The 23,956-nt window shown below is 38.7% G+C and overlaps 2 protein-coding genes, 1 long non-coding RNA gene and 1 pseudogene across 6 annotated transcripts; 1 reads left to right on the forward strand and 3 right to left on the reverse strand.

The window, feature by feature from the left end:
• Positions 1-568: 568 nt before the first annotated feature.
• Positions 569-10,934, forward strand: LOC146478093 (transcription and mRNA export factor ENY2-like). The gene is made up of 5 exons (XM_085112879.1): positions 569-645; positions 742-810; positions 1,091-1,161; positions 7,963-8,037; positions 10,748-10,934. Exons 1-5 carry the CDS (start codon positions 602-604, stop codon positions 10,816-10,818), a joined length of 330 nt encoding a protein of 109 aa, XP_084969005.1. The 5' UTR covers positions 569-601; the 3' UTR covers positions 10,819-10,934.
• LOC146478094 (uncharacterized) lies at positions 2,015-3,505 on the reverse strand (annotated as a pseudogene). Its single transcript, XR_014865193.1, has 2 exons — positions 3,142-3,505; positions 2,015-3,006 (listed from the first exon to the last, which is right to left on the reverse strand). The product of XR_014865193.1 is annotated as an uncharacterized LOC146478094 (transcript).
• LOC146478095 (uncharacterized) lies at positions 8,991-10,278 on the reverse strand. Its single transcript, XR_014865260.1, has 2 exons — positions 10,142-10,278; positions 8,991-9,905 (listed from the first exon to the last, which is right to left on the reverse strand). It is a non-coding gene; the product is annotated as an uncharacterized LOC146478095 (long non-coding RNA).
• Positions 10,935-11,083: 149 nt separating the features above from the next.
• LOC146478096 (dorsal-ventral patterning tolloid-like protein 1) lies at positions 11,084-19,858 on the reverse strand. Of its 3 annotated transcripts, XM_085112858.1 has the most exons (6): positions 19,567-19,858; positions 17,592-17,627; positions 16,289-16,645; positions 15,590-15,964; positions 13,576-13,923; positions 11,084-12,666 (listed from the first exon to the last, which is right to left on the reverse strand). In XM_085112858.1, exons 1-6 carry the CDS (start codon positions 19,589-19,591, stop codon positions 12,485-12,487), a joined length of 1,323 nt encoding a protein of 440 aa, XP_084968984.1. In that variant the 5' UTR covers positions 19,592-19,858; the 3' UTR covers positions 11,084-12,484. The 3 variants fall into 3 exon arrangements, with proteins under 3 accessions (XP_084968984.1, XP_084968983.1, XP_084968981.1); XM_085112857.1 differs by lacking the exons at positions 17,592-17,627; positions 19,567-19,858 and adding an exon at positions 17,017-17,147 and having other exon boundaries at positions 16,289-16,951; XM_085112855.1 differs by lacking the exons at positions 17,592-17,627; positions 19,567-19,858 and having other exon boundaries at positions 16,289-17,147.
• Positions 19,859-23,956: the final 4,098 nt, after the last annotated feature.

Consider the following 23,956-nt stretch of genomic DNA (forward strand, 5'->3'; position numbering starts at 1 on the left):
GGGGGGGGTAAATTTGAGTGGTTTCCCGCTCTGTCGGAGATCTATCGGCTTTCATTTGAACCTTAATTAGTCGATTTATCTCGGACAATTTTCCATCTCTTCCCTGGACTAATTTCAAACAACATTGCAGGGAACTGGATGGGGGAGGGGGATAATAGTTTCCAAGAGCGAAGTCTAAGGACAACATTACAGTAGAAAGCGAGCAGTTGAACGTTTTATTTCCTCAGATCACGCGCGCAAAGTGGCGATAAGTAACTGTGCAAATTAAAATAGTTAACGAGGAGGGATTGGGCAGAAGGAGGAAAAAGAACCTTTCCAATTTCTTCTCTTTCTTCTTTCTTCCCTCCGCGCCGGCCGGCTCCCACGTTCTCGTGACTCCCGGCTTCGCCGCTCGCTACATCTATTGCGCACGCTACAGAACTTAGAAGACGAAACAGACTGCTCGCCGCCTAACGTTGTAGGTTTATTCACATATTTTAATCCTCGGAGAACTAAGGGGACAGAAGAGTGGCTAATTTCGATCATTCAGTGTTGCTTACATGACGAAAAACAATTGCTGCAAAGAGCCTGGGGCGAGACAATGATTTTGTGATTTTGTTATATGACGCTGGTGACAAAAGCGAGCAAGGACCCCAACATGGTGGAGTGAGTATAAGTTTTTGCTTCAACTTACAATTCAATGTATTTGTTTGTTTGTTTGTTTGTTTGTTTGCGTTTTTATCTCGAATTTTATGGTTATAGGAGAATAAAAGACAGTCAGTTGTCGGCTTCAATAAACCAAAAGTTGGTGGAATCTGGGGAACGAGAGAGGTAAACAGATTGCTATACATGTAACTTGCAATTCAGAGCGCGCTCGAGACTTATGAGCTGGGTCTTGAGTTTGTACCCTGCTAGCAGAGCGTTTCTTTCTGGCTGGCAATTCTTTTAGCGTGTACGTAGTCGTTGACTGTCGTTCACGTTTCGTTCGTGGCTTGCAATTGTTTACAAGCCAACGTCGCGAAATACCAGAGACTCGCCAGAAAGCAACGCTCTGCTGACGGTAGTGAGTTTGGTGTCAGTTTAATAACTTGTATGTTACTCTGTTTCGTAGGTTAAAAGAACTTTTAAGAACCAGGCTTATAGAATGTGGTTGGCGTGACAAATTAAGGAGTCACTGTAAAGGTATGAGGAATTCTATTTTTTTAATTGATAAATTGCAGTGTAAAACATTGTTTACATGCATGTACTGGCTGTAAACCAGGGTGAAATGCTGTGACATTATTGTACATCATTTTTTCTTGGTCCAAGAGTGTTTGAAAGTTTAACACTCTGTGTTGGATGGTGTTAGACCAAAAGCCCATTTAAACGGTTTCAACATTTGCTCAACATTCGTTCAACAAAAGTTGATGTTCAGATGTTGGGCAAATGTTGGATGAATGGAGTGTTCAAACACAGGTCACCAAGCGTAAGTGACACAGGCTACCATGCAAGCGTGATTTAAGAGTTTGTATGGAGTTAAAATTAAATCGAAATTTAGACAATTTTCCCTAAAAATCCCACAAAAAATTTACTTAAAGGGCATGTAAACCTCCAAAATGCGAATTTTTCTGGTCACATGGTCATAAAGCACACATTTTCAGGATGCAGAATCTGTAACTCTTTTTTTAAAACGAGCGCGTTTTCGGTTGGAAAAGGCCGCTGCAAATTCGAAGCGCCCGCCATTTTGATTACGCCATCTTTTCCGTGACGTCACGAGTGGATCTCTGCCGACAGGAAGTGAAAATTCTCCCTTCCCGACCTTTTGTAATATGCACGTGTCTACATAAATTTCAGCAAATATTGATTTATACACCCAATGCAATAATGGCTGACATTTTAATATTCTTTTGTCTGTATTCAAATTAGCCTCACTAGCCTTGTCCAAGGTAAAATATTCTTTTGATATCTGAACTCAAGAACGAGGCTAGTGAGGATAATTTGAATGTAGAAGAAAAAAATATTAAAATGTCAGCCATTTTTGCATTGGGTCTATGCTCTTATTCCAATATGGTAAAGCACTGTGTTGTCCAGTTTTGTGGCATTCAAACAAAACAGGATATTCCACGTGTAAGTTTCCGAGAGACTTCAGTCAAGGCGACAGTGGATTAAATTTGTTCAAGTCTTGATGCGGGATGATTTTATAGAGCCGACAAAACTTTCAGTAATTTGTGGCGCTTATTTCCCATCGGACTGCTTCAAGGGTGTATATATATGAGAAATGGGTTTTAAAAAGTAGACGGATTTAATTCCCAGTGTTGTACCAACAATTCAACAAACGCCGCAGCAGAAAGCCTTGTCAGAAATGCGTAAGCGAACAATGGAAAGCGAGGAAATAGAGCAGACGGCTGGGAAATCTAGTAAGAGGTCACGAGAGACAAAATTCGCAGTCGCTTCGGAAATAACGTCAAGACAGTAAGAGACGCTTGTAAATTGAAAGTTGGAATCGAACTCAAAAACGGCATAAAATCAGGGCAATCTGTTATAAATAATAAAAAAAAGGTTTTATTTGTCTTTTTCGTATGTTTGGTCGCGTTAACTCCGTGTACGAAGAACCAAAATCCGCTAGAAATGACCTCACTGGACAGGAGCGCAACCATCACATTTCTGCCAAGATTAAGCCCCAACACCAACGAACGAGTTGTCTGTAGGCAATGTAACGAAATTTTCTACAAGAGACAAAAGGAATAACTGATAACTGTGCGATTCCCTATTAACTTTGTGATTTTACAGTGCGCTGTTCACAGAGAAAGGTAATGTGATAAGTGTACAAAGTAAATAAATTCATGTCCTGTACGATTGTCTGCGCCATGCTGTTGTCGGAATGCGTAATACGCAGTTTTAAGAGCCCAGACATCAAGGCAATGAGACCGAAATCCTGGATGCTTGGTTATACAGCGCATTTGTACTGCTGGTTTCTGGTCCTCTACCTTTTGCAAAATTTGGCCGATTTCTACACAGCGAACGCTCTTGTGAGTCGTTGGTTCGCACCTATTATAACAAGAGAAAAACAACAGCATTAATAAACAAGATTCACGGTAACTTTCAGTTGAAAAACTCAATTTCAGTCTTTCAAAGGCGTAACAATCATATAAATGCGAATGAATCACAACTCCAAACAATTACCAGTCTGTCTTTCCAAGACGATTCGTCTCGCTTTCGCCGTCTTCTTCGTTTGATTCAGGCTGCATATCACGCCGAACTCTGCGTGGCTCAAAGCGAAATGGACATCCACGCCAGTTTCTGACACTTCACCCACATCACTGTCGTACAAATGACATTCATTCGAGCTGTTTTCATCGGATAAAATCTCCTCCGAACTGCTACTATTTTCTCTCGCTGCCATGATAATTACAGTGGTATTCTCAATTGCGCAATGTTTGTGTTCAACCGCTGGCGTCACAAGAACTCGCTATTGTTTTAACCGGAAGTGAACTTCCCACAGTAAATGTCGTTTTTCTCCTTAAATATTTCAAATTGGCAAGAATAAGTCGCAAAACTGTTTTTAGCACCACTTTTTACATAATATGAGGTAAACTTGTGTTTGGGGGTTTACATGCCCTTTAAGTCTGAAAAAACTTGCCCAGTGTGTTTTGCTGTGTTTTCAATGCTCTTCAGTGCTTCCAAACGCTGTTTTGAGCGGTTTATCTCTCAGCAGCTGGTCCACGTGCATCACTGTATTATGTTAATGGAAAGGTAGGAAACTACAAGTCGAATTTCAATGAAATTTGGCCCGTCATTTAAGGAAACCTCGCTAAAATTTGCTTGAAACTTAAGCTCTCGCTTACCTGCCTCACCATATGGCAAGAAGGATGATGTGCGGTCCCTCCTGGGTAACTCATTTACGGAGGAGTTTATTTATTGAGACACAGGCCTTCGTTGAAAACAAAGTTCATTTCAAATCGGGTGCCATTTTTGCCACCGAGCGAGCCGTGTCGCTGGAATGTTGGAACAAACTCACGGTCAAACCTAGGCACGAGTACTAAAATGTGCCCAGCCGGGGAAATCCACGGGAAGCCTTTGGCACCTAACAAACCACACACACCCCCTCCCGGCTAAGTGCAGTTCAGTATCAGCCATCTGACCTTGTTGTGGCCTTTTTCAGTAACGCGTAAAACATTATTTTGTTCATCAGTTAGCCTGCAAGATGGTATAATTAAGCTAGGTTTGCATTAACATGACAAGGGAATATAAACAAATGACCAAACAAATGACCAAGCTATTAGAAAAATAAACAATGCTTTCTATCTTTTCCTCTGGGATGGGAAACCAGATAAGATTAAAAGAAATATTTTGATCAATGAGTACAGTAACGGCGGCCTGAAAATGATTGATCTTTTCTCGTTTAATAAATCCTTGAAAACTATTTGGATCAAAAAATATCTCGATAAAACAAATTTAGGAAAATGGAAACTTTTCTTCGATTTGGAACTCAGTAGATATGGTGGAGAGGCGGTGTTCCTAGGCAACCTGGACAAGACAGATACTAAGCGCTCTTTCCAAACTTCCGATACATTCATCAATGAGATATTGCAGATCTGGGCTGAGGTTAATCATACCGACAATATACTCTCCTTGCAACATTACAATGAGCAACCTCTCTGGAATAATTCTCTGATTAGAATTGATCGCAAACCTGTTTTTATTCGACAATGGCTCAAGGAAGGAATTTTGTCGATAGAGCACCTTAAGAAAAACCCAACCACATTCCTTTCCTATAAAGAGTTCCAAACCAAATATTCACTTAAACCCTGCTTTCTCGCTTTTAACGGAATCATCTCAACACTGAAATCCCTGAGGGAACGATTCAAAAACAATATAATCAATATTGAAAAAGAAGATGTCAAGCCTTTCAACAAATCATTCTTGGTGACGAAAAAACCCAGCAACTTAGTTTATAGAAACCTTGTAGCACTTAAGAGTGAGAAGCCGCTAAGTTCTCAAGTGAAATGGCAGAACGATTGTAAACTAGAAGATGAAATTGATTGGAAAAAAACTTTTCAACTGGCAAGAACGTGCACAAAAAGCACCAAGATTATTATTTTCCAATTCAAACTTCTCCATCGACGTCTTGCAACAAACTCCTTTCTATTTAAAATTTCAGCTAGAGATAACGATCGTTGCACTTTCTGTGGAGGAGAAACCGAAACTTTGCTTCATATTTTCTGGAATTGCACGTTAACTTCTCTTTTTTGGAAAAGTATATTCAACTGGCTACGTGCTGGCTCACTAATTCAGAACGAAAACCTTGACATGATCACTGCCTTAGGCCTTAGCCCTGACACCTCAGATGCTAAGCTCCAAATTAATTTTTGCTGTTTGATGAGCAGATATGGCTTTGTAAAATGAAAAACGAAATTCCCAACTTTCCACAATTTCTACGTTTTCTAAAGAAAACCTATGAAATTGAGAAAAACGGTTCCAACCACCCTCCTGAAAAATGGAAACCTCTCCTTGATCACCTTTAACTTAAGATATATGACAATTCTAAATACGGTTAAGGTGCGTGCCTTTTGCTACTTATTTTGCAAATCTAATCTAATAAAACGTCGGAGACCTTCTCAAGCTAGATCAAATAAGAGTACACTTAATAATTGTCCTTTTCGCACTTGTTTATTTATGTCTTATTTCATGCTCATTTTCAAGTTTTTTATATACTTTTTTTTTTTTTCAATGACCAGTAATACATTGTTCTTTGTTTTGCTTTAATGAAACTTTTGCCTCTTTTCTTTTTTTTCCCCTACATCTGTTAAAAAAGTGAAAGTAAAAGAGTATTGTAGTGTAAGTGATTTGTAACTAATGTTAAAAGTAATGTACTTTGTTTGTAAGTAGTGTTTTGTTTGGAATAATAATAAAATAATAATAAAAAAAAAAAAGTTTTTTCAGATTTAAGTATATTTTTTGTGGGATTTTTAGGGAAAATTGTTGTCTAAATTTCAATTTAATTTTAACTCCATACAAACTCTTAAATCACGCTTGCATGGTAGCCTGTGTCACTTACGTTTTGGTGACCTGTGGTTCAAACGGTTTCAACGCCATTCAACATTTTCAAGAACAAAAAAAATGTGAAATCGATGTTGAATGAAAGTTTAAACCAATTTAAATTTTATTCAACACACTTTCAACAAGCTTTCAACATTATTTTTTTTTACACTTTCAACAATGTTCACGACCTGTTTAAGTGCCCGTGACATTTAGTTCAACAACTGTGTTGAACACATGTTGAGCCAAATGTTCAAACTGTGTTCGAACCGTTTAACAGTGTTTTGTAAAGCCATCCCAATAAAATGTTTTGTTTCCCATTGCCCGACCGGCCCATTTTTTTCGAAAAGTAAAAAAAAAAATCCAGATTCACTAGTCAAAGAAGCAAATACTTTAATTTACAAGCACACGATCTTGTTTTATTAACAACAATTGGTATGGTGTGATGTCCTTGTCTTTTATTGACATTGATACTACGAATAATGAACAAAAAGACCAGGTTTTCGAGTTGACTTTGTAACCAGGCTTTCTTACCTAGCAGCCCAGCCTTCTCTGGAACCCAGTCCCCTTCAAGTGTTCATTCTTTTTATTTATTTTATTTTATTTTTTTTGCCTGATCGACCGACCCACCATCACAAGAGACAGGCAGATGGGAAACGAAACATTTTATTGGGATGGCCTAAGATGATTGATGGATTGTAGGTGATGTTAAGTCCCCGTTCATCATTGCCATCAATGCACAGTTGGTTAGTAGGTTAGGGAATTGACCAAGCCGCACTTATGCAGCACCATATTTTCTACTTATCAATGATATCCGAGGTGGCCTCCCTTATAAGCCTGGTGGTTTCTTGAGGTCTCCTTGCCATTACTGTAAATTCAATCATTTCTTCTATTTTTTATTAAGGCAAATAAATAAATGATGATGATGATGATGATGAGATTTCCTTTGTGAAATGTCACAATATATACCATGCAGCATGCAAATTTTGCGGGTTCCATTTTTTGTGGATTGACCTTGATCAGCAAAAATTAGTTCCCACAGAAAAAAACCCGCAAAATAAAACACTGCAAAAATTAACTCCCTTCAGTAAAATTAAAAACTCCACTTTTAATAGGCTCATGCCACTTGGGCAATATACATTGGAAGACAAGAACATAAACATGAATTTGCATTGGAAAAATCAGCTAGAGCTGTCAAGAGTAAAGCAATTCATTACATTAAATTGGCACGAATTGGTCATCTGAAGGAACGCACAAACTCGAATCTTGCAGCAGACCAACTATGCTCTAGTGGCCCTTCTGTGGGGCCTGCACAGAATATATTTTAATTCTTGAAACTTTAACTGAACAAGAGAGTGTTACTATTATCGACTGAGTCTGTCTCATTGTGTTACAGTAGGGCATAGTTTTGCATTTTAGCAGACCGCTCCCGGTTGGGTCTCTAAGTTGTACACTGAACCTTTTACTTGAAAGCCCCTCTGTATGCCTCTGAAAGGCTTGAGCTATGGTAATTCAAACATTCAAACTGCTTTCTTGTAAAATAATATATGGTAATACAGGTCGTGGCAAACAGTATTAATGAAACAGTATTTGGTTGTGCATGGTAGGGGTAGGCTTTTTGTTTTGTTGTTGTCCAGTCCATTTGCACAGTAAGGTACTCCAGTGATATGTCTCTAATATGTAAGTAGAGTGAATGGTGACTCAACATAATGTACAATAAAAGTTGAAAATATTAAGGTTTCTTCCACTTAAATGTTCTGCTGCTTGAACAGAGCATCGTAAAAATTAGTTCCTAGCAGGAATTTCAGTCATCTCAAACCACAAAAATTTGCTCCCTCAAATCCCAAAACATCGCCAATCCAAAAGAGAAAACTCTCGCAAAATTTTCATGTTACATGGTACTTGATCAACATTTTTTACTCATCTGCCTGGCTATTCAATGAGTACTGTACATCTTGTTTGCAGATGTGATCAAACAAAAAGGTCTGGAAAATGTAACTGTGGATGATCTAGTCGCTGAGATAACACCAACGGGAAGAGGTGGGACAAAAGTTCTTTTATTTGTTGATGAATGTATAAATGCCACACCACAATATAGTGTAACCCTTTTAAACTTGTTCCAGGAAAGTGACAATTCCTGCAGTCTCTACCTGTCAGCAAGGTTCTGACACTTCATACACAATAAAAACTAGGAAGAGCTTCAATCCACTATAGCTGTAAAAACCAATTGCAAATCCCTGGTGAAGTTCTGAAATCTTGATGATATCATTTGTCAAACCTGTTATCAGATGCATCAAATGTCTTTACATGCTACTTATGACTGGTAAATATATATTTCTTGAGGAAAACAAAACATATTGTACAATGTATTTAACAGTGCAGTTAAAATCATAACTTAGTGGCCAATGATATTGATTTTACCTTACCTGAATTGTATTTAACCTACATAGCTAGCAGGATGTTGGATTAAGGCAAAGTTTGGGTGGCAGAGCCAAAAGAATAAGCAGCAAAGTTGTGAGAGGAACGGAGAAAATGGCGATTTTAAATCCATTACTGTGGCTTATGCTGTTCATGGTGGCTCCACTCCAAAAACTTTATATTTGCATGCAGACAATACCGCCAGCTATGCAAGCTAAACTGTAACTTGCTCCACCATGCAAATCTTTAGGAGACCTCCAGTCAACTTTTTGGAATCCTTGGAAGTCTTAGTGTCTTTTGAAGACCTCTAGTTATCTTATAAGTTTAGTGTCTTGAAAGTGAAGCCCCAAAAATGCCTATGTCCTGGGGAGTTTTACCTTTATGGGTCAAAACTGTACTGAAGTTAAAACTAGTGGAGATGCCAACTTCAGGAGACCTAGAATCTAGAGGGTTTTTTTTTCTTTTTTGCCCACCCCTATCATCAATGCACTTCTCCCACTCAAAATTAGGGCCCAAATTGATCCAATGTATGTAAGTAATGTAATGCGGATTTCACGAGGATGTTACTATTAAAGTTATTTATTTATTTATTTATTTATCCAACTTCCAAATAATGGCCCTAATCAACTAACCTCCCCTACGCCCAGTTACAGGTGTACCTCTGCGTTTCTGCAACACCAACCAGTTTGTTTTAGTTTCGCTAAACATCTATACCAGATGATGCACAAAAATGCACTCAGAAAGCATGGAATGAATTTAAAAAAATGAATTTTGGGTAAATTTGGGGTTAAAATCTTAGTTGAATGTAGAGGAGAGATCAAAAATTGCTTTCACCCAGGAGATCAAGCTGACCTGTACATGAGTACAGGGCATTTTAATCCTTATCTGTGAGAGTTGGCCCATCTTTCCTCTTACACACAATGCCCCTAAACACCAACAGAAAGATGCCAAGTGATTGTCTCAACCAGAGAACAAACCATTCTTTTTGTTTTGAATGAATATTTGTTTTCATCGCCAGGATGATAAGATAATTTCGCCACCATAAAGAGATTCAAGGGTTGACTTTTCGAGTGCTATCCCTCTTGAATTCTTTATGGCTTGCGCTGTTGCAGGTTCCCTGCCATATTGTGTTCTTATTGTATTCTGTAGGTTGTTGATCGTTATTGTAACGCACTTTCTGTTGGCGAAGCTAATAAAATAAAATGAATAAATAAATAAATTACCTCATGAACTCAGTTGATGAAATATTCGTTTTCACTCCCGCACTGACGCAACAGCACATTTTCTTTAGAAACTAAAAAGCCCTTATCTTTAAGTCAGATGAAATGATTTTTCAAGAGATTCAAACCATCCACAACTCAAAGGAAGGACAAGTTTCACTCCGTTTCTGTCCTGTCCATCCACAGCCAGATAATAATTTTTGGCACAACTGAACGTTTACTATTATTATTTTTTATTTATTTATTTTCCTTTTTTGTTAGCGGAGGGGTCTCCAATGGGAAAGTAATTTATGTTAAGGTACCATATAGTCACCCACATATAGTCACCCATGAAAACCCCTGTATACCCATGTGAAACCCATGAAAACCCCTGAATACCCATGTATACCCATGAATACCCCTGTATACAGGGGTATACAAGGAGGTTTACATGGGTATATAAAGGTATTATTATTATTAAAGGATATTTGGGTGACTATATGGTACCTTAACATGGAGTATATAACCTCCAATGAGTTGTTTTGTAGCTTTCTAAAGTAATGGTGAAAATAGATGAAACAGCCATTTAAGTTGATATCAATAGTATTTTATTTCTGCAGCTTAATAATTTAATAGTATGTAAAGCTTAATGTCTTGGTAGTTTGTACTTATCATTTCTTATTTTCTTCTTTAAAATCATTGTACTTATAAATCACAGGTTCTGTGATTATATATTTTTGTCCTTTTATATTTGTTCTTCTTAGCCATGTATTTTATTGTAGTATATATTTTATTGTAAATCAAACGTAATTCAGCCTGTGGCTGCAAGGTTCTTGATAATAAACTATCTATCTAACTATCTATCTAGGTTCTTCTTTTAAAATGAGACAATTATTGTGAAATACTTTAAATCTGTACCACCATGTGAAACGTCTTAGTAGTTTGTACATGTCATTTTCTTGTGTTCGTCTTGCTCCGCCTTGAGTAGCTGAAGCTACTTTGAGGGGCAAGCAAGCCACTACTTTTGTTACATTTTTGAGACTAAACATTGATTGAAACATTCATTGATAATCACAGTAATTGATATCTATTCCAAATGTGTAATAATGTTATATATTTTTTTTTCTTCACAGCTTTAGTGCCTGATGAAGTGAAAAGAGAGATGCTTCTTAGGATTCGTACATTCCTTGCTGAAAACTCATAGTAGCTTATACACAAGTAGAAGTTGTTTTGTACAATGTAATTTTTGTTTTGTACTGTTACGTTTTGTTATCTTTTTCCTCGGCGTTGACTTAATAAAGCACATCCATTTTGTATTTATCTCTTTTTTTATGTTGCTTTTGTTTTTTATGATAAATACTTGACACTCCTCAGTTTGTCTTTAAAGGGGAAGTATCACGCGAATTTGATATCATTTTAAAAGCCAAAAATGTTTGTCTGTCAACAGAAACATAAAATAATTGCCTAGTTTTGTTATAAATTATCACCCTAGTGCAATAAAACTGTCAATTAGAGTCTCTGGCTAGAGACAGATTAGGTTGGAAAGGATTGAAACTTGAAAAATGTTAGGCTAACATTTTTCAAGTCCTCGCACTTTTGTTTTCAAAATGCGCTAGAACAGATCACGAGTTGTTCTTTTCAAGAATTGAGTTGATCTCTTTCCTCTCGTTGTTCTAGAATTGTTTTGTAGCTATGTGAAGGTCTTATTTCACCATTTTTAACCAAACAGGTCAAAAACCCCATGAGACTTCCCCTTTAAGCAAAGGATAATTCCTGAGTTCTTTTCCTCCCTTTAGTTCTTTTATCTTTAAAAACTATTGAACTTGGTGTAATGTCCATTATTTTAAAAAAACATGACCATAAATTTATTTTGGTTGACTATTAATTTTTTGTACGCTACGCCGTATTGAAAGTGAAGTCGTAAGCTTCGACTCTGCTAGAGTCTTGTTCACAGTGATTTGGTCAGGTCATAAATTTATTGTTGGTTAGCCATCTTAAAATATAAATTAAAACAAAGGCTATACAAGTAAGGTGCATTGGATTAAATGATAAAAAGTGACGAGGAAACCTAATAGAAGCTATAAACCTTTAAGCATTAGGCTTCCTCGTACAATTTGAATTGGTAGGTGGATCAGATACAGTTATAAAGCATATGATAGATAGGCGAGTTTAGGTGGATTCTTTGGCAAAAAGGTACTTTATCAAGGAAATTTTAAAACTAGAATAGCTGGTAAATTAATGTAATGTTGCATGTTTATAACTTTATTTTTTATTAAGTGTTTACTTTTTGGGTAGGACTGCCTGCTATCACGTGATTTAAATGACCACGAAGAAATCTTTGGCGGACTCATCTCCAATGTTGTGATGCGAAATAGCCAATGATGACGTTAGGAACCGTAGTGACCACGTTGACTGCCACCACATGCTCACATATTCTTTTGTTTTCTGTTTCCGGTAAGCGTCCACCCAACATAATCACGTATGATCGTTAGTAAAGCATTACTTACAAGTGACAAAAGTTACTTAATGACGCTACCCCGGACTGCTGAGTTCAAGTATAACGTGAGACACATTGACAAGTACTGTACACTCTACTGTACTTTTCCGAAACTTGTTGCATGTCAAAAATCAAATAAATTAGTTTCTACATGCCTAATTTTAGCTGATAAGGTCATATTTTTATGCAATTAATTAATCAATCCAGTATTAGGATTATTTTGTTGATCTTTCCCGTAAGCGACCACTTTGTCGTGCACCAAGGGTGGTCGCTTACGAGAGGGTTGACTGTATTTTTGTAAGTATTGTCCTTCGCTCGGTCGGTGCAACCATACCTTCCACTAATTAATCGCCAGGGGAGGGGGAGGGTGGGGCTACATTACAGTTTCTCGGTCATGCGAAGGCTGAGCACATTCATTTGCCACAGTGATCCCCGTTTCTTCTTCTTCATCCTCTGCGGGTTTAATGCATTTGTGGCAGGCGAAAGTACCGATACACAAGGCAGTCAATCCCCCAACACAAACCCCCACGATCTTCAGAATAGTGGCTGTTGTCCCTGGAAAGAAACCAAAGACAGCAATAAAAAAAGCGGTTATAAGGTATATCCAGCGACAAACTGAGGGATTAATACGCCGATCGCGGCGAATTTGATCACTACACAGGCCGCCCAAGCTCAAGTCGTGAGAGATGATCATCTCACGGCTTGAGCTTGGGCAGCCTGTGACCACCAGCGAGGATCAGAAGAAATCGGTTTGTCCATGCGTTTGAACCGTACTAGTCGAACCGACAAATCGGTGCGTGTAAATTGACCTTTACGCAATCAGTCAACAACAACAACAACTTTATTTAAGTCTCAATCTGAATAGCCGAGCACGAGTGCCCTACTAATTGGGGAGACTAACAAAAAATGTAAAGTAAAATCTATTCAACTAAGATTAAGGAAAGTTAAGAAAACCTAATAATTAATTATTATTAATTAACACGTAAAAAATCAACCAATCTTTATTGTTTTACACGAAATGGTCTTCTCAGGAGTCGTAAGAGATATAACTGACGGTCAAAGCTTACATGTGGAGTGACGATGTGATCGTCGGAAGTCATTGCAAGTCCGTTGGATTTCTTTGGAATCGATGGGGGGAAGTATATTGCGCTTCCAGTGATTGTGCTCTGTGATTGGTTAAAAGAGCTCGTGTCACCTCCACGATTGAAGTGGAAGTGCCGGAAAACCAAAGTTGACGTTAGCCTACTTACCCGTTTCACCCCTCCCCCTCCCCCTCCCCTCCACTCTCCCGCTTTTGACGCGACTCTCACCTGTCTTCAAAATTGAAATCGTCACTTCAGTATCATACAACCCTACTGTTTTTAATCTTGGTATAAAATGAAAGTGCAGTTTGTCATGGTAGATGGTAATAGTTTTCTCTATCAATTTCCTTATGACTCTTAATTAAAAAACTGCAGTACTCACTCTTTGATTTGTAGCTGGCCTTGAATCCAGGGTATGTAGTCTTCCCGCTGGACTCGAACTTAACAAGCATGTCCGAGCCTTCTGAAGTAATAGTGTCAGGTTTCTTTAACCCGCAATACCTTTTGCGATGAATTTCCACATAGTCATCTTTGCAATTCTTGGAATCCGACAGGTTGAAGAAATCAAATGACAGTACGACGTTGTATTCAGAGAATATCTTGAACCGCCATAAGCAACTGATGCGTTTATCGCAAGGCAAGGGATAGTTGCAGCTGGCCAGCTTCCCTGACCGTTTGTCCAGCAAGAAGTGGCGTATGTCGGCAGTACCGCAGGAGAACGGAGCTGGTACTGAAAATAATCAAATGATCAATATCTAATTTCTTCGTGTAATATCAATTCAAGATGAACTATAGACTGGTCATGAGATTCAGAAAATGATCGGTTAAGATGCTTGATTGTTGAGCAGCGTCTCTCAAGTGGAAAAATATGAAGACCATTGAAGAGAATTTGCATGTTTATAGCAGTTGAATCTCTCGTGATCAGCTAATCTTGTGACTCGGCCGGGAAAGCCGGGTAAGAGATAATCAATAGCTTACGAGAGATTCACTGACAAGAAAAATTTGTAAACAGATACTATGAACAAGGCCGTAGTTTAACTCGTTTCCCGTGGCATGAGGCAATTTATAGTATTGTTACTCCCCCCTGACTGGAATACTACTAGTCCATCGCTGGGTTACCCGCGGTAATATATATGTCGTATGTTAGTCTCTTGGTATCGGACACAACACGACAGGGCAGGGTCCAACCCAGTGTCGAGACATCAGCCCTCCGATCTCCCTACAGAAATTCTGACGTGTTGACCACTACACCACCGCGCCTCCGTGAAACTAACTTGAATGAGGGGAAAATAAGGGGCTGTTTACATGGAGGGAGGACGATCCCAGCACTAGGAAGATCCTAGAGGGCGGATCATCCTAGCGCCATATGTTTTTTTCTATTCAGTTTACATGCAAAAAGTTGTACATGGCCCTAGCGCTAGGATCTTCCTAGAGATAGGAACTTCCTAGCTGAGAGATAGGAAGATCCTAGAACTAGAAAGATCCTAGTATCATGTAAACTACTTTCGCTCGGAAGATCCTAGTACTAGGGGAAAAAAAGAACAAACATGGCGGCAGCCTGGCGATCAGCTGCTCAAGGCCGAAAGTTATTCTTCTTTTCCTTCTCCACTTGGTAACCACTTCGGCCGAAATTTCTGCATGTTAAGCAAACGAAAAGTTTTTAACGCCTTCTCGGATCATCCTCCCTCCATGCAAACAGCTCCTTAGTTGAGTCACTGTGAGAAGTTTCAAGGGTCATATCCGCATCAGTGTTTTGGCCGGTGAAAGATTCAGTGACCTTTTTCTGTGCATAATGGTTATACTCTGGAAGGGCATAATCAAGATTTCCCTGTGCAAATCATTTCAATTTCGTGTTTTATGCAACTTTTTATAACTAAATTCAGCGCCTTAAATTGATCGTAATCCGGAATAAGAATAAAAAGGATAACCTTTGCTAGATTTCTCGCGGTGTAAACTCCAGAGAACTTGAAAAATAACAAGACTGTTTTTGGTACATGCGACATCCAAGAACATTTCCTATTCCGTTATTTCAAGAAAAACGTCATGCTGGATATTTAGTAATTATCGTATTTGGACAGATTTTTCCGGATTAATTGGCCCGCTGGGTCAAACATACCATTCAGCCTTCAAACACAAATTACCCAAAACCTTCCAGGAAGGCGTATACGGTGTTGCTTTTTCCCATGGCAGTTTTGATTTCTCGGTAAAAGGAGACAGACAGGCACAATGATCAAGCTCTGATGGCTTTTTTTTTTTTTAATAAAGTCTATGCTTGATTAATAACTGCTTCAAAGGGTTTTAACTGAAAAAGTTGGAATGCGGCCGGTCACTTAATGACGAGAGCCAGTTTAAAATTGATGCATGCATATGATTGTTTTAAAAGCAATGGCTCTTACTTTGCTTCACCGCTTCATATACAGCATCGAAGCCGGGCGCATGATAATCATCGTTCTTGGACGTGAACTGAACATAAAGGTAGCGACCGCTGGAAAACACTGAGTACTCTTGCATCTGACCGCAGAACCTCTTTAGCAAAGAACTGGATGACTTTTTGCCATCTCGGACGTGAAGAGCGGAATAGTGACAATCGTCATCTAATTGCAGTTTCTTCATTTTCAGTCTCGCGAAGTGACCATCAGGTACTGTGATCAACCAAGTGCAGCTCATGCCGCGAGGAAAATCATTCGGAAACAAAGGGGAGAAAAACCGTCCCTTGGCATTGCTCAGTTCAACAACCTCGCCTTTCCGGCCGAAACAAGATCCCACGGCAGCTAGGAACAAAAGTACAAGAGCAGTTAAAAAGTGTAAGTTGTCTGTGGTACTTTTTGGCCGAGTGAGAAGGTCGGGCATACAGATGTTGTGCCTACAAGAGGGAACCATACCACGTCCCAAGGAATTAAAGTTCATCAGTGCTAACGTCATTTTGCTCGATGGCAAAATCATTTCATAGGATAACGATAATTTCACTCCTGGAGGAAGAAAAGAAATACTTTACGTTTAACCATTATCATCAGCCATTCTCTACTTCAAATTACTTTTGGTCCATGTTAGCCCGTCTAAGAAACTCCTCCCCGAATGTAATCTTTTTTCCTTACTTTGATTAACAGCCTCAAACTGAGCGGCGAACATGGCATATTTTTCGTGGATGGACTGGAACCGAGCCCAAAGATGGCGACCGCTGGAAAACATCGCTGGCTGTCTGAAAGCGCTGCCAGTGAAACTTTCCAAAAGTTCGCTTGAGACATTCTCACCATTTCGAACTTGAAGAATAGAGTTCATTAAATCATAGTACGCTATCTTGAACTTCACGACATTTCCTTCTGGAACTGTTATTATCCAAGTACAAGATCTGTTGTTTGAGGGGTTAGGCAAGGTGATCGAGCCATTACTTCCGGTCAGTTGAATAATGTTGTGTTTTCCGACTGTCTTGCACGATCCAGCAGCTGCTGAAACTACAACAAGAACGATTGTAGCATACAAAACGCCGCAAAGGTGAAAAATGTAGGACAGAAAACGACGTAGCAGAGTAGGAATCATATGATGACTGAATCAAGTGGAACGCTTTTTGTCAATAGACCCGTACCTGCTATTTCAGACATGGGGGAACAAGTCACAAAATATAGTACACTGCAAAACAATCGTCGCTTGATTTTAAACTCATGTCAAGAGAGGCCTCTTGCCGAACAAGTGAACTCGCGAATGCGAAGTGCGAATGGGTGAACGCGCGGGGAAGGCTTCGTTACTCGAGTCCCATAAGCCTTTAGGTCGCGTCAGGCTCACTTCTCCCCAGTCTCCATTCTCCGTTTCCTCGCTCGCTCCACACCTTTCGTTCGAGGACCGCGCGCGTTCGACTGACCCAAATAAATATTGTTGCATCAAAAAATCTGAAAACCATGACTATCAAATATTTATCGTAAAATTGAAATCTGAGCAAAGTACAAATTTAAAAATTATCGATACCATATTCATGTGAAAATGCATTCAGCAAAATCTCCCTACTATTGAGAACGGCTAGAGGATGAATGTTGATATTGGGACCTAAAAGATTTTTATTAAGGGGTTCAAGTTGTTAATAAAAGAATTCACAAAGACAAACCAAGAATTTCTTCTGATTCTTCGAATACAAAGAATTTGGCAGTAACACTACGTACACAGTGAGTTGGCCGCATAAATGGCCAGGTGGTTAGGTGACGGGGTTCTGATGATAGTAGTTCGTAAAAAGCTCAACTGAAAAATTTACAATTTATCATTGCAGAGTCTGATATATTTAAATGTAGCTAAGTGCCCCCAATTAGTCTACGATTGTAACTAGTAGTTACGTTCAGACACGTTAATAAAGCCGTATTATTATCATTCTCCTTGTCTTTTGCCAACTAACGTAGTAACTGTTAAACCTACCTTCACCTTTCAATGCCTGCAGCAGCACGCATAATCCTAGGATATTAAAGAAAGTAAACAATTTTCCATTACATTGCAAATTGCAAGAAAGTTTTATATGGTAAGTATACACATTCTGTTTGAAGTGGTTTTCATTCAAGCGTCGGAAAATCAATGCCAAAGATATTACTTTGGCCAATCACAACAGACGAAATACAATGCAATGAACCAATCAGATCTTGGTTTTGGTTTCGATCAGTTCTTACTGGCTGAGAAAGCGGCGCGAAATCTGCTAACCAATCACGTGAGCGTTGTAAAGCCCAACCAAAGCAAACGCGAATTATGATCAACATTCAAATAAAAATCCCTCTACAGAAGGATAAAAGATTTCATCGTAGTTTGTGAGCAATCTCATCAGTGACAGCCGAGAAAATTAGACTTCACAATCTACGGGTATAAAAGTCCGACTGAAAACAGTCTCTAGTGAGGAAGTCACCCACCAGCTGGGAGACTTGCTTTGCTTCAGTCGATCGCTCTATAAGCCCGTCCTCTGAATCCGACTATATTGCGGATAAGAAAAGGCCAGGATTGTTCATAGTGCGATTTACGGGGAGCAAAATCCTTTGACGTCTCTTTTTAGTTTTAGAAATGATTGTTATTGTACACAGTAATAAATAACATTTTATTCACCGAAGATTTAAAGCAATTTTAAAAAACCTTTGTGGACGGCGGCTGAGGATGAAGGCATTGCGCATGCTTACCATTCGACCACGGCCAAGATTTAAGTTCCCAGTGCCTACAACCTTTTGGTCAGCTGTTACGCAACAATTAAAAAAATACCGCGAGGGCTCTGGGGACGAGAATGTGCCCAGTCCTTTGCGCTTCCCGTTGGCAAAAGCCCCATCACGGACGTACCCGTTTTCGAAAGTTTACGTAGATGAACGTAAAGGATTCAGAACGCAGATACTTTCACACGTAAAAAAGATTTATGGTTTCACTTGTGATGGTGGTGATAAAAATGAATACGCCTAAGAAGTGGTAAAAAAATGCGTTAAAAGAAAAATTCTGTCAGTGAACTAACTCACACGTGTGAAAAGAGCCAACCGGTTGGAATCTGCTTGATATTTCCTCAGATAATCGGAATTGACGAGACATTTAACTGACAAACTTTCCTATCTTTCTTTTCAATAATACGGCTTCGTATTACTCTTCATTAATAACTTGCCAAATATTATGTGAGTTTCCATTCATGTTTAAAAGTATTGTAACTGAATAGGATCTTTTTGCATTTTTAATCATAGTGTTACGTTTACATGGTTACGAATTATTTCGAAATTTCTCCAATCCTCTGGATTTTTAATAATCGAAACTATCATTTTAAGACGGTCCCTACGGTACACCATTTTCTTTTAAGAACAATCGCATTATTTATCCATGGGCTTCTCCGGCTTCGCGAAAACGTCAGTTGAACTCTCTTCAACTGCCATCCTAACTTCCTTTCTATCTTTCATTGCGTGTTTACGAATCCCACGTGATGGTGACTCGAGCGGCAGGTTACAGGCGTGAAGACAGTACTCTAATTTGTGCTCAATAATCTTTCATGTTATCATAGTCACTGGGCGTCCACTAAATTTCGTTTGTTACAAAGTGAAATTTAACTAAAAATTTCGGGCTGCCAAAATTGATATTTCGCTACCGCAGACAACAGATGAAACACGCGATCTCCAGATACCATTTTAGAAACCTTAATGCAGTAACATGTATTGATTTAGGCAGTAGAAATAGTAAGAATAATGAAAAAAAGAACGAGATACGCAATGGAAATTTACGTGCGTAAATTCAAGGCATTTAAACACTTGGACAGTTTAAAATATTAAGCGCACGCGATGTACGATATGCCTGAATAGAAATTAAACCTCGCGGGCGAAAATATATCATGCAATGCACTTTACTTTTCGACTTATATATACGTATTTGTTTTAAGAACTGGACTTACCCAAGAGAAAAGTCAGCCGAATCATCGCTGGTCAAAAGTCTGTAATAGGTTTTTGCGACGTAAAGTTCCTCTTGAGAAACAGTTCAGGAAACATGTTTCCAGCTTGTTTGCCCTCCAACACATTTTGAATAACTTAATTTATTCATTTTGCTTAGTTAATGGCTTTCGAAAATCAATTCATCTGCAGCCGGATTTTATTAAAGTATCCTCGTTTACTTTTGGCACCAGTAACTTAGCTTAACTTTGATATGAATCGCAGTTTTGATCGGTAAATGTAAGAAAGGGAGTGAAGCAATTGCACAATGCTGCTCTTAGACTGTAACTTTCTAATTTATGGTCAGAAATTCTTCATTTGAAATGTGAAATGTTGTCTGTCATATGTTACTTGATTAGCAAGTCAAAAATCGATGAAGTCAGCTACCAGTAATAACTTAAAATTTTCGGTTATTGTTCAATGGTTTCTACATATAGTTGAATTTACATAAAAACCCTTGGTTTGCTCTTCATTCTTCCTTGAGAAAGTAAAATTCTTCGTAGATTTTATTTATTTATTTATAATCCACTGTTTCATTCACGAGTTGAGAAACTGTTTATAAAGAAACTTCAGTTTGTCAAACGCCAGTGGCATCCAAGGATTCTTTTGGGCAAAAATCTGTTCGAAAGGCCTAAAATCGCCCCAGAAATTCGGATTTTAATCTGACAAAAAGTTTCTTCGCATCATACTTGGTAACATACGAAAATTAGTTTGTTTGTTTGTTTTTCTTTTCTTTTTTTTTTTTCGAAGAGGGCCAAAATATCTTGTTCCAATTGCGAAATAAGCTCAGCAAGAATTTTCGGAAAAAACTAAAAAGCTAAAAGCAGCTGGTTAATTCGAGAAAAGGATTCTCTGCGCTAATATTTTCCGCAACTTGAAACTTCGGCGAAAGTTGAGCCCGAACAGATCAAACTGTCCTAGCGAGAGCAATATCCTCTTTAAAGACTCGAAAACGATCTTCGAAAACAGAAATAGACTTGGAAGTAATTGTTGCCTTTAATTTTCTTGAATGCGAGGCTAATTGATGGCGTGTGTTATGGTTCTACCAATTAGAGGCCGATGTACAAAGTAGGCCCCACTCAAGTGATCGTTTTACTCACTCCAAAATAGATACTGGCTGTTACTCGAAGAAGCTAACAAAATAAAATTAAATAAAATAATTCAGTAAATGGAAATTTTAGTGGCTTCCACTCAGGGGCTCTTTCGTCCCCTGTTTCCAGGTCGAATTGGAATTTAGGAATGTTCGTTTCGTAGAGGGAGGAAAACCGGAGAACCAAGGGAAAAACCCTCGGAGCAAGGAAGAGAACCAACAACAAACTCAACCCACATTTGGCGTCAACCCAGGCCACACTGGTGGGAGGTGAGTGCTTTCACCATTGCGCCATCCCTGCTCCCCAAAAGCGCTGGGGGGAGGAGAAAAGGAGTTGATCTTTTGTATGTTTTTTTTTTTCCCGAAACTTATTTAAGTTGAAAGTTGTAATTAATTAAGCAATGAAGCTGTAAATAAACTTAAATAAATAAAATTTGCATCAAAAAATAAAAAAATGCTAAGGATACAATTTACCCGTAAATTGACTCCTTCTCTATGCGGGGGACATACGACCAATTTTAGGGCGTAGGATTGTTTGAATAACTGATACATTATGAAAAAAAAAAACGCTGTGAGGCACTGCCATGGAACTTCTTTGTTTTTTCTTTGAATCATTTATGGTGTTGAAAATTTTCCCTTTTTGGATTTTAATAAATTAAAGATAAAACCAGTTAGCCCCGTCCTTGGTCACCCGTTGAACTGCTCGGGAAGACAAGCGGGATTAGGCCTGGGAATGAGGCTGATAACCCGCTCTCTGCATGGCTACCTCGATCAACTGGCTGCGGGAGTAATTGAATGATAAGGAATTTCTACTGCGCTTTTTCCCAACGGTTTTATATCATCTTACATACAATCAGTGGATATGAAGCGTAAAATTATAAACTATTGACTATTAAAAAGTTGGGAAAAAGAGAAATTCTTCAGTTTGTTCTACCCTAAACAATGTAAATGTGGTCTGGCCATGATAAATTCCAGAATTCCAGAATAATGGAGCAGTGTAGGGAATGAACACCTACCATAAGTTTTCAGTTTGAAGGCTGGTTCTAGCAGTAAAGTATTGCTGATAGAACGCTGTGCGATGGATGATACTAAAGTTAACTTGATGTTCTGTTGTTATCCAGTGAAGTTACCTCCCACTTGGAGTGATGTGACGTCAGAGTCAAATTTACCACACTGACGCATTAGTCTTCCACCACGGTTAAACTCAGCTTTAATTAATTGTTTACGAAGATCGTATAGTGGTCCGTACAACAAAGCATCTAATCAACTTACCGAGTCACAAAGGCGTGAGTCATGGTTTTAGTTGCAAGAAGATAAACGAAAAAATGGAGATTTTGTGTCCAATTAGGTTATGTACAGTATGAGAAATGCCACACTGAAAACGTAAGCGCTTCCATTTACTTACTCTCTCTCTCTCTCTCTCTGCAGAGCGTTCGGTGGAAGACGGCAAGCGTTCGTAAGACGCGCCGAAGGAAGAATTAACTGCGGACTATTTTGCAATTTGAACGCCAGCAGTTAGTCGGCTTGAGGCAATATATATATATATTTTTTTTTTATAAAGATTGATGTGCTTAATCCGACCACCAGTAGCACTGTAAATTGGCAACATATTAGCAAAACGATGGTTTAGAAGTAGTAAATTGAAGACACTCCACAAGACTTATTCTACAATTCTGGTTCCTATCCGATATCTAGGCTGGTTTTCCGCCGCTCTCTCGAGTCCGGTCTTTGTTCCTCCCCGAGAAGAGACTTTTCGGGGGAGGAGCGCGGGCTCGTTTCCTGAACAGCGGCTGGAAATCGAGCCTATCCGATATCGAAATCTTTTGAAACAACCTGTGAGTCCCTTGAGACCAGCTGTGCGTCCAGAATTCTTGTTTTGTTTTTTATTAAAATACTTTTTTTATTTTGTTTTCTGGCTGAATTTCTCAACTTCCATCATGCAAATATCTTTTATTCACGGTATGTACAAACCTCAGTGTTAATTGTGAAATTCCTCAAGTGAATCACTTTTACCACAATTTTTAAAATCACACCCCAAAACTTGATTTTATTCTGACTGGGCACGGTTACTTTCGTGAAGATTGCATTCGATGGAAATTTCAAATGGTTACGATTAAAACGTACTTCAAGTTGTAATCTTAGGGTGCGTTCGATTGACCCTATTCCTGAACAGGAATACATACAACGATGACCGGCAAAAAATTCGTCATAAAAGGATTAAGGAGTTGCTGCAGTACGAAATGGCTCTCAAATTTTCATGTGTCAGCGAACGTTTGCAGAAATGGCTCTCCAAGTTACTTAAAAAAGAGAAATTTAACAACGATTCCGCTTATTCCTTTTCCGGAATACTGGGTCAATCGAACGCAACCTTATTTTCTAAGTTTTCACGATTTCTACCCCCAACCCCGCCTGCTTCGAACATCAAGGAAACCAGCTTTCCTGAGTCAGCTTACAATGAATTAATGACCAAATTCAGCTCGCTCGATCTTTCATTTTTGTGACAACTGTAGCATGCTATTAAGTTTGTAACCTTACTGGATTGTTGACTGGACTTTTCAGCATCCCATGGGAACAACTTTACCTCAGGATTACTGAAGTGAGAATCAAACTCGTACAGCTGAGCTTAGTTGATGAACCAATTGTTAATTGTACCTGCTTCTGTCCAAAGCGATTTACAAATTTATTAAACCTTAAATTTTTATAATTCAGATTCAGCGTTTATTTTGCTTTTTCTCTAATATATTTACAATTAATTGAGTGGTTAATGTATGGCAAGGTGACCTCTAGAAACCACCAGGCTTATAGTTAAGGCCACCTCGTACCTAAAAATATATGCTTACATAGTTTGTGCAACAAGTGTGCGGCTTTGCCAATTCAGTGTGATTATTTTATTTCAAAACTCTAGCAGTTTATTCTTAAAGTTGGGAAAATTTGTCAGAGAAGTGATTGTAACGGGAAGGGAATTCCAGATTTTTGGGCCTTGCTAAGGAATTGTGAATTTTTTCAGATTAGTTCGGCAATGATGCACGTGATAGTTGTTGGCAGTTCTGGTGTTCTATAGCCATGAATTTGACTGTTTGTAAAAAACAAGTTGAAAAACAAAGGAGGCAAAAGGTTGCTATGATAACAGTACATAAACACTTGTGCAAAGTCCCGTCGACTCTAATGGGTTTCCGATTTATTTCCTGATGCGTTCTTGCCACACCAAAACGATCTTTCGTATAAGTTTTACTTTCGCGTTCTCTTAAATTTGTCTTGGGCTTTAT

Source organism: Pavona decussata, unplaced genomic scaffold (assembly GCF_977016875.1).
Source record: "Pavona decussata unplaced genomic scaffold, jaPavDecu1.1 SCAFFOLD_67, whole genome shotgun sequence".
Classification (NCBI taxonomy): domain Eukaryota; kingdom Metazoa; phylum Cnidaria; class Anthozoa; order Scleractinia; family Agariciidae; genus Pavona; species Pavona decussata.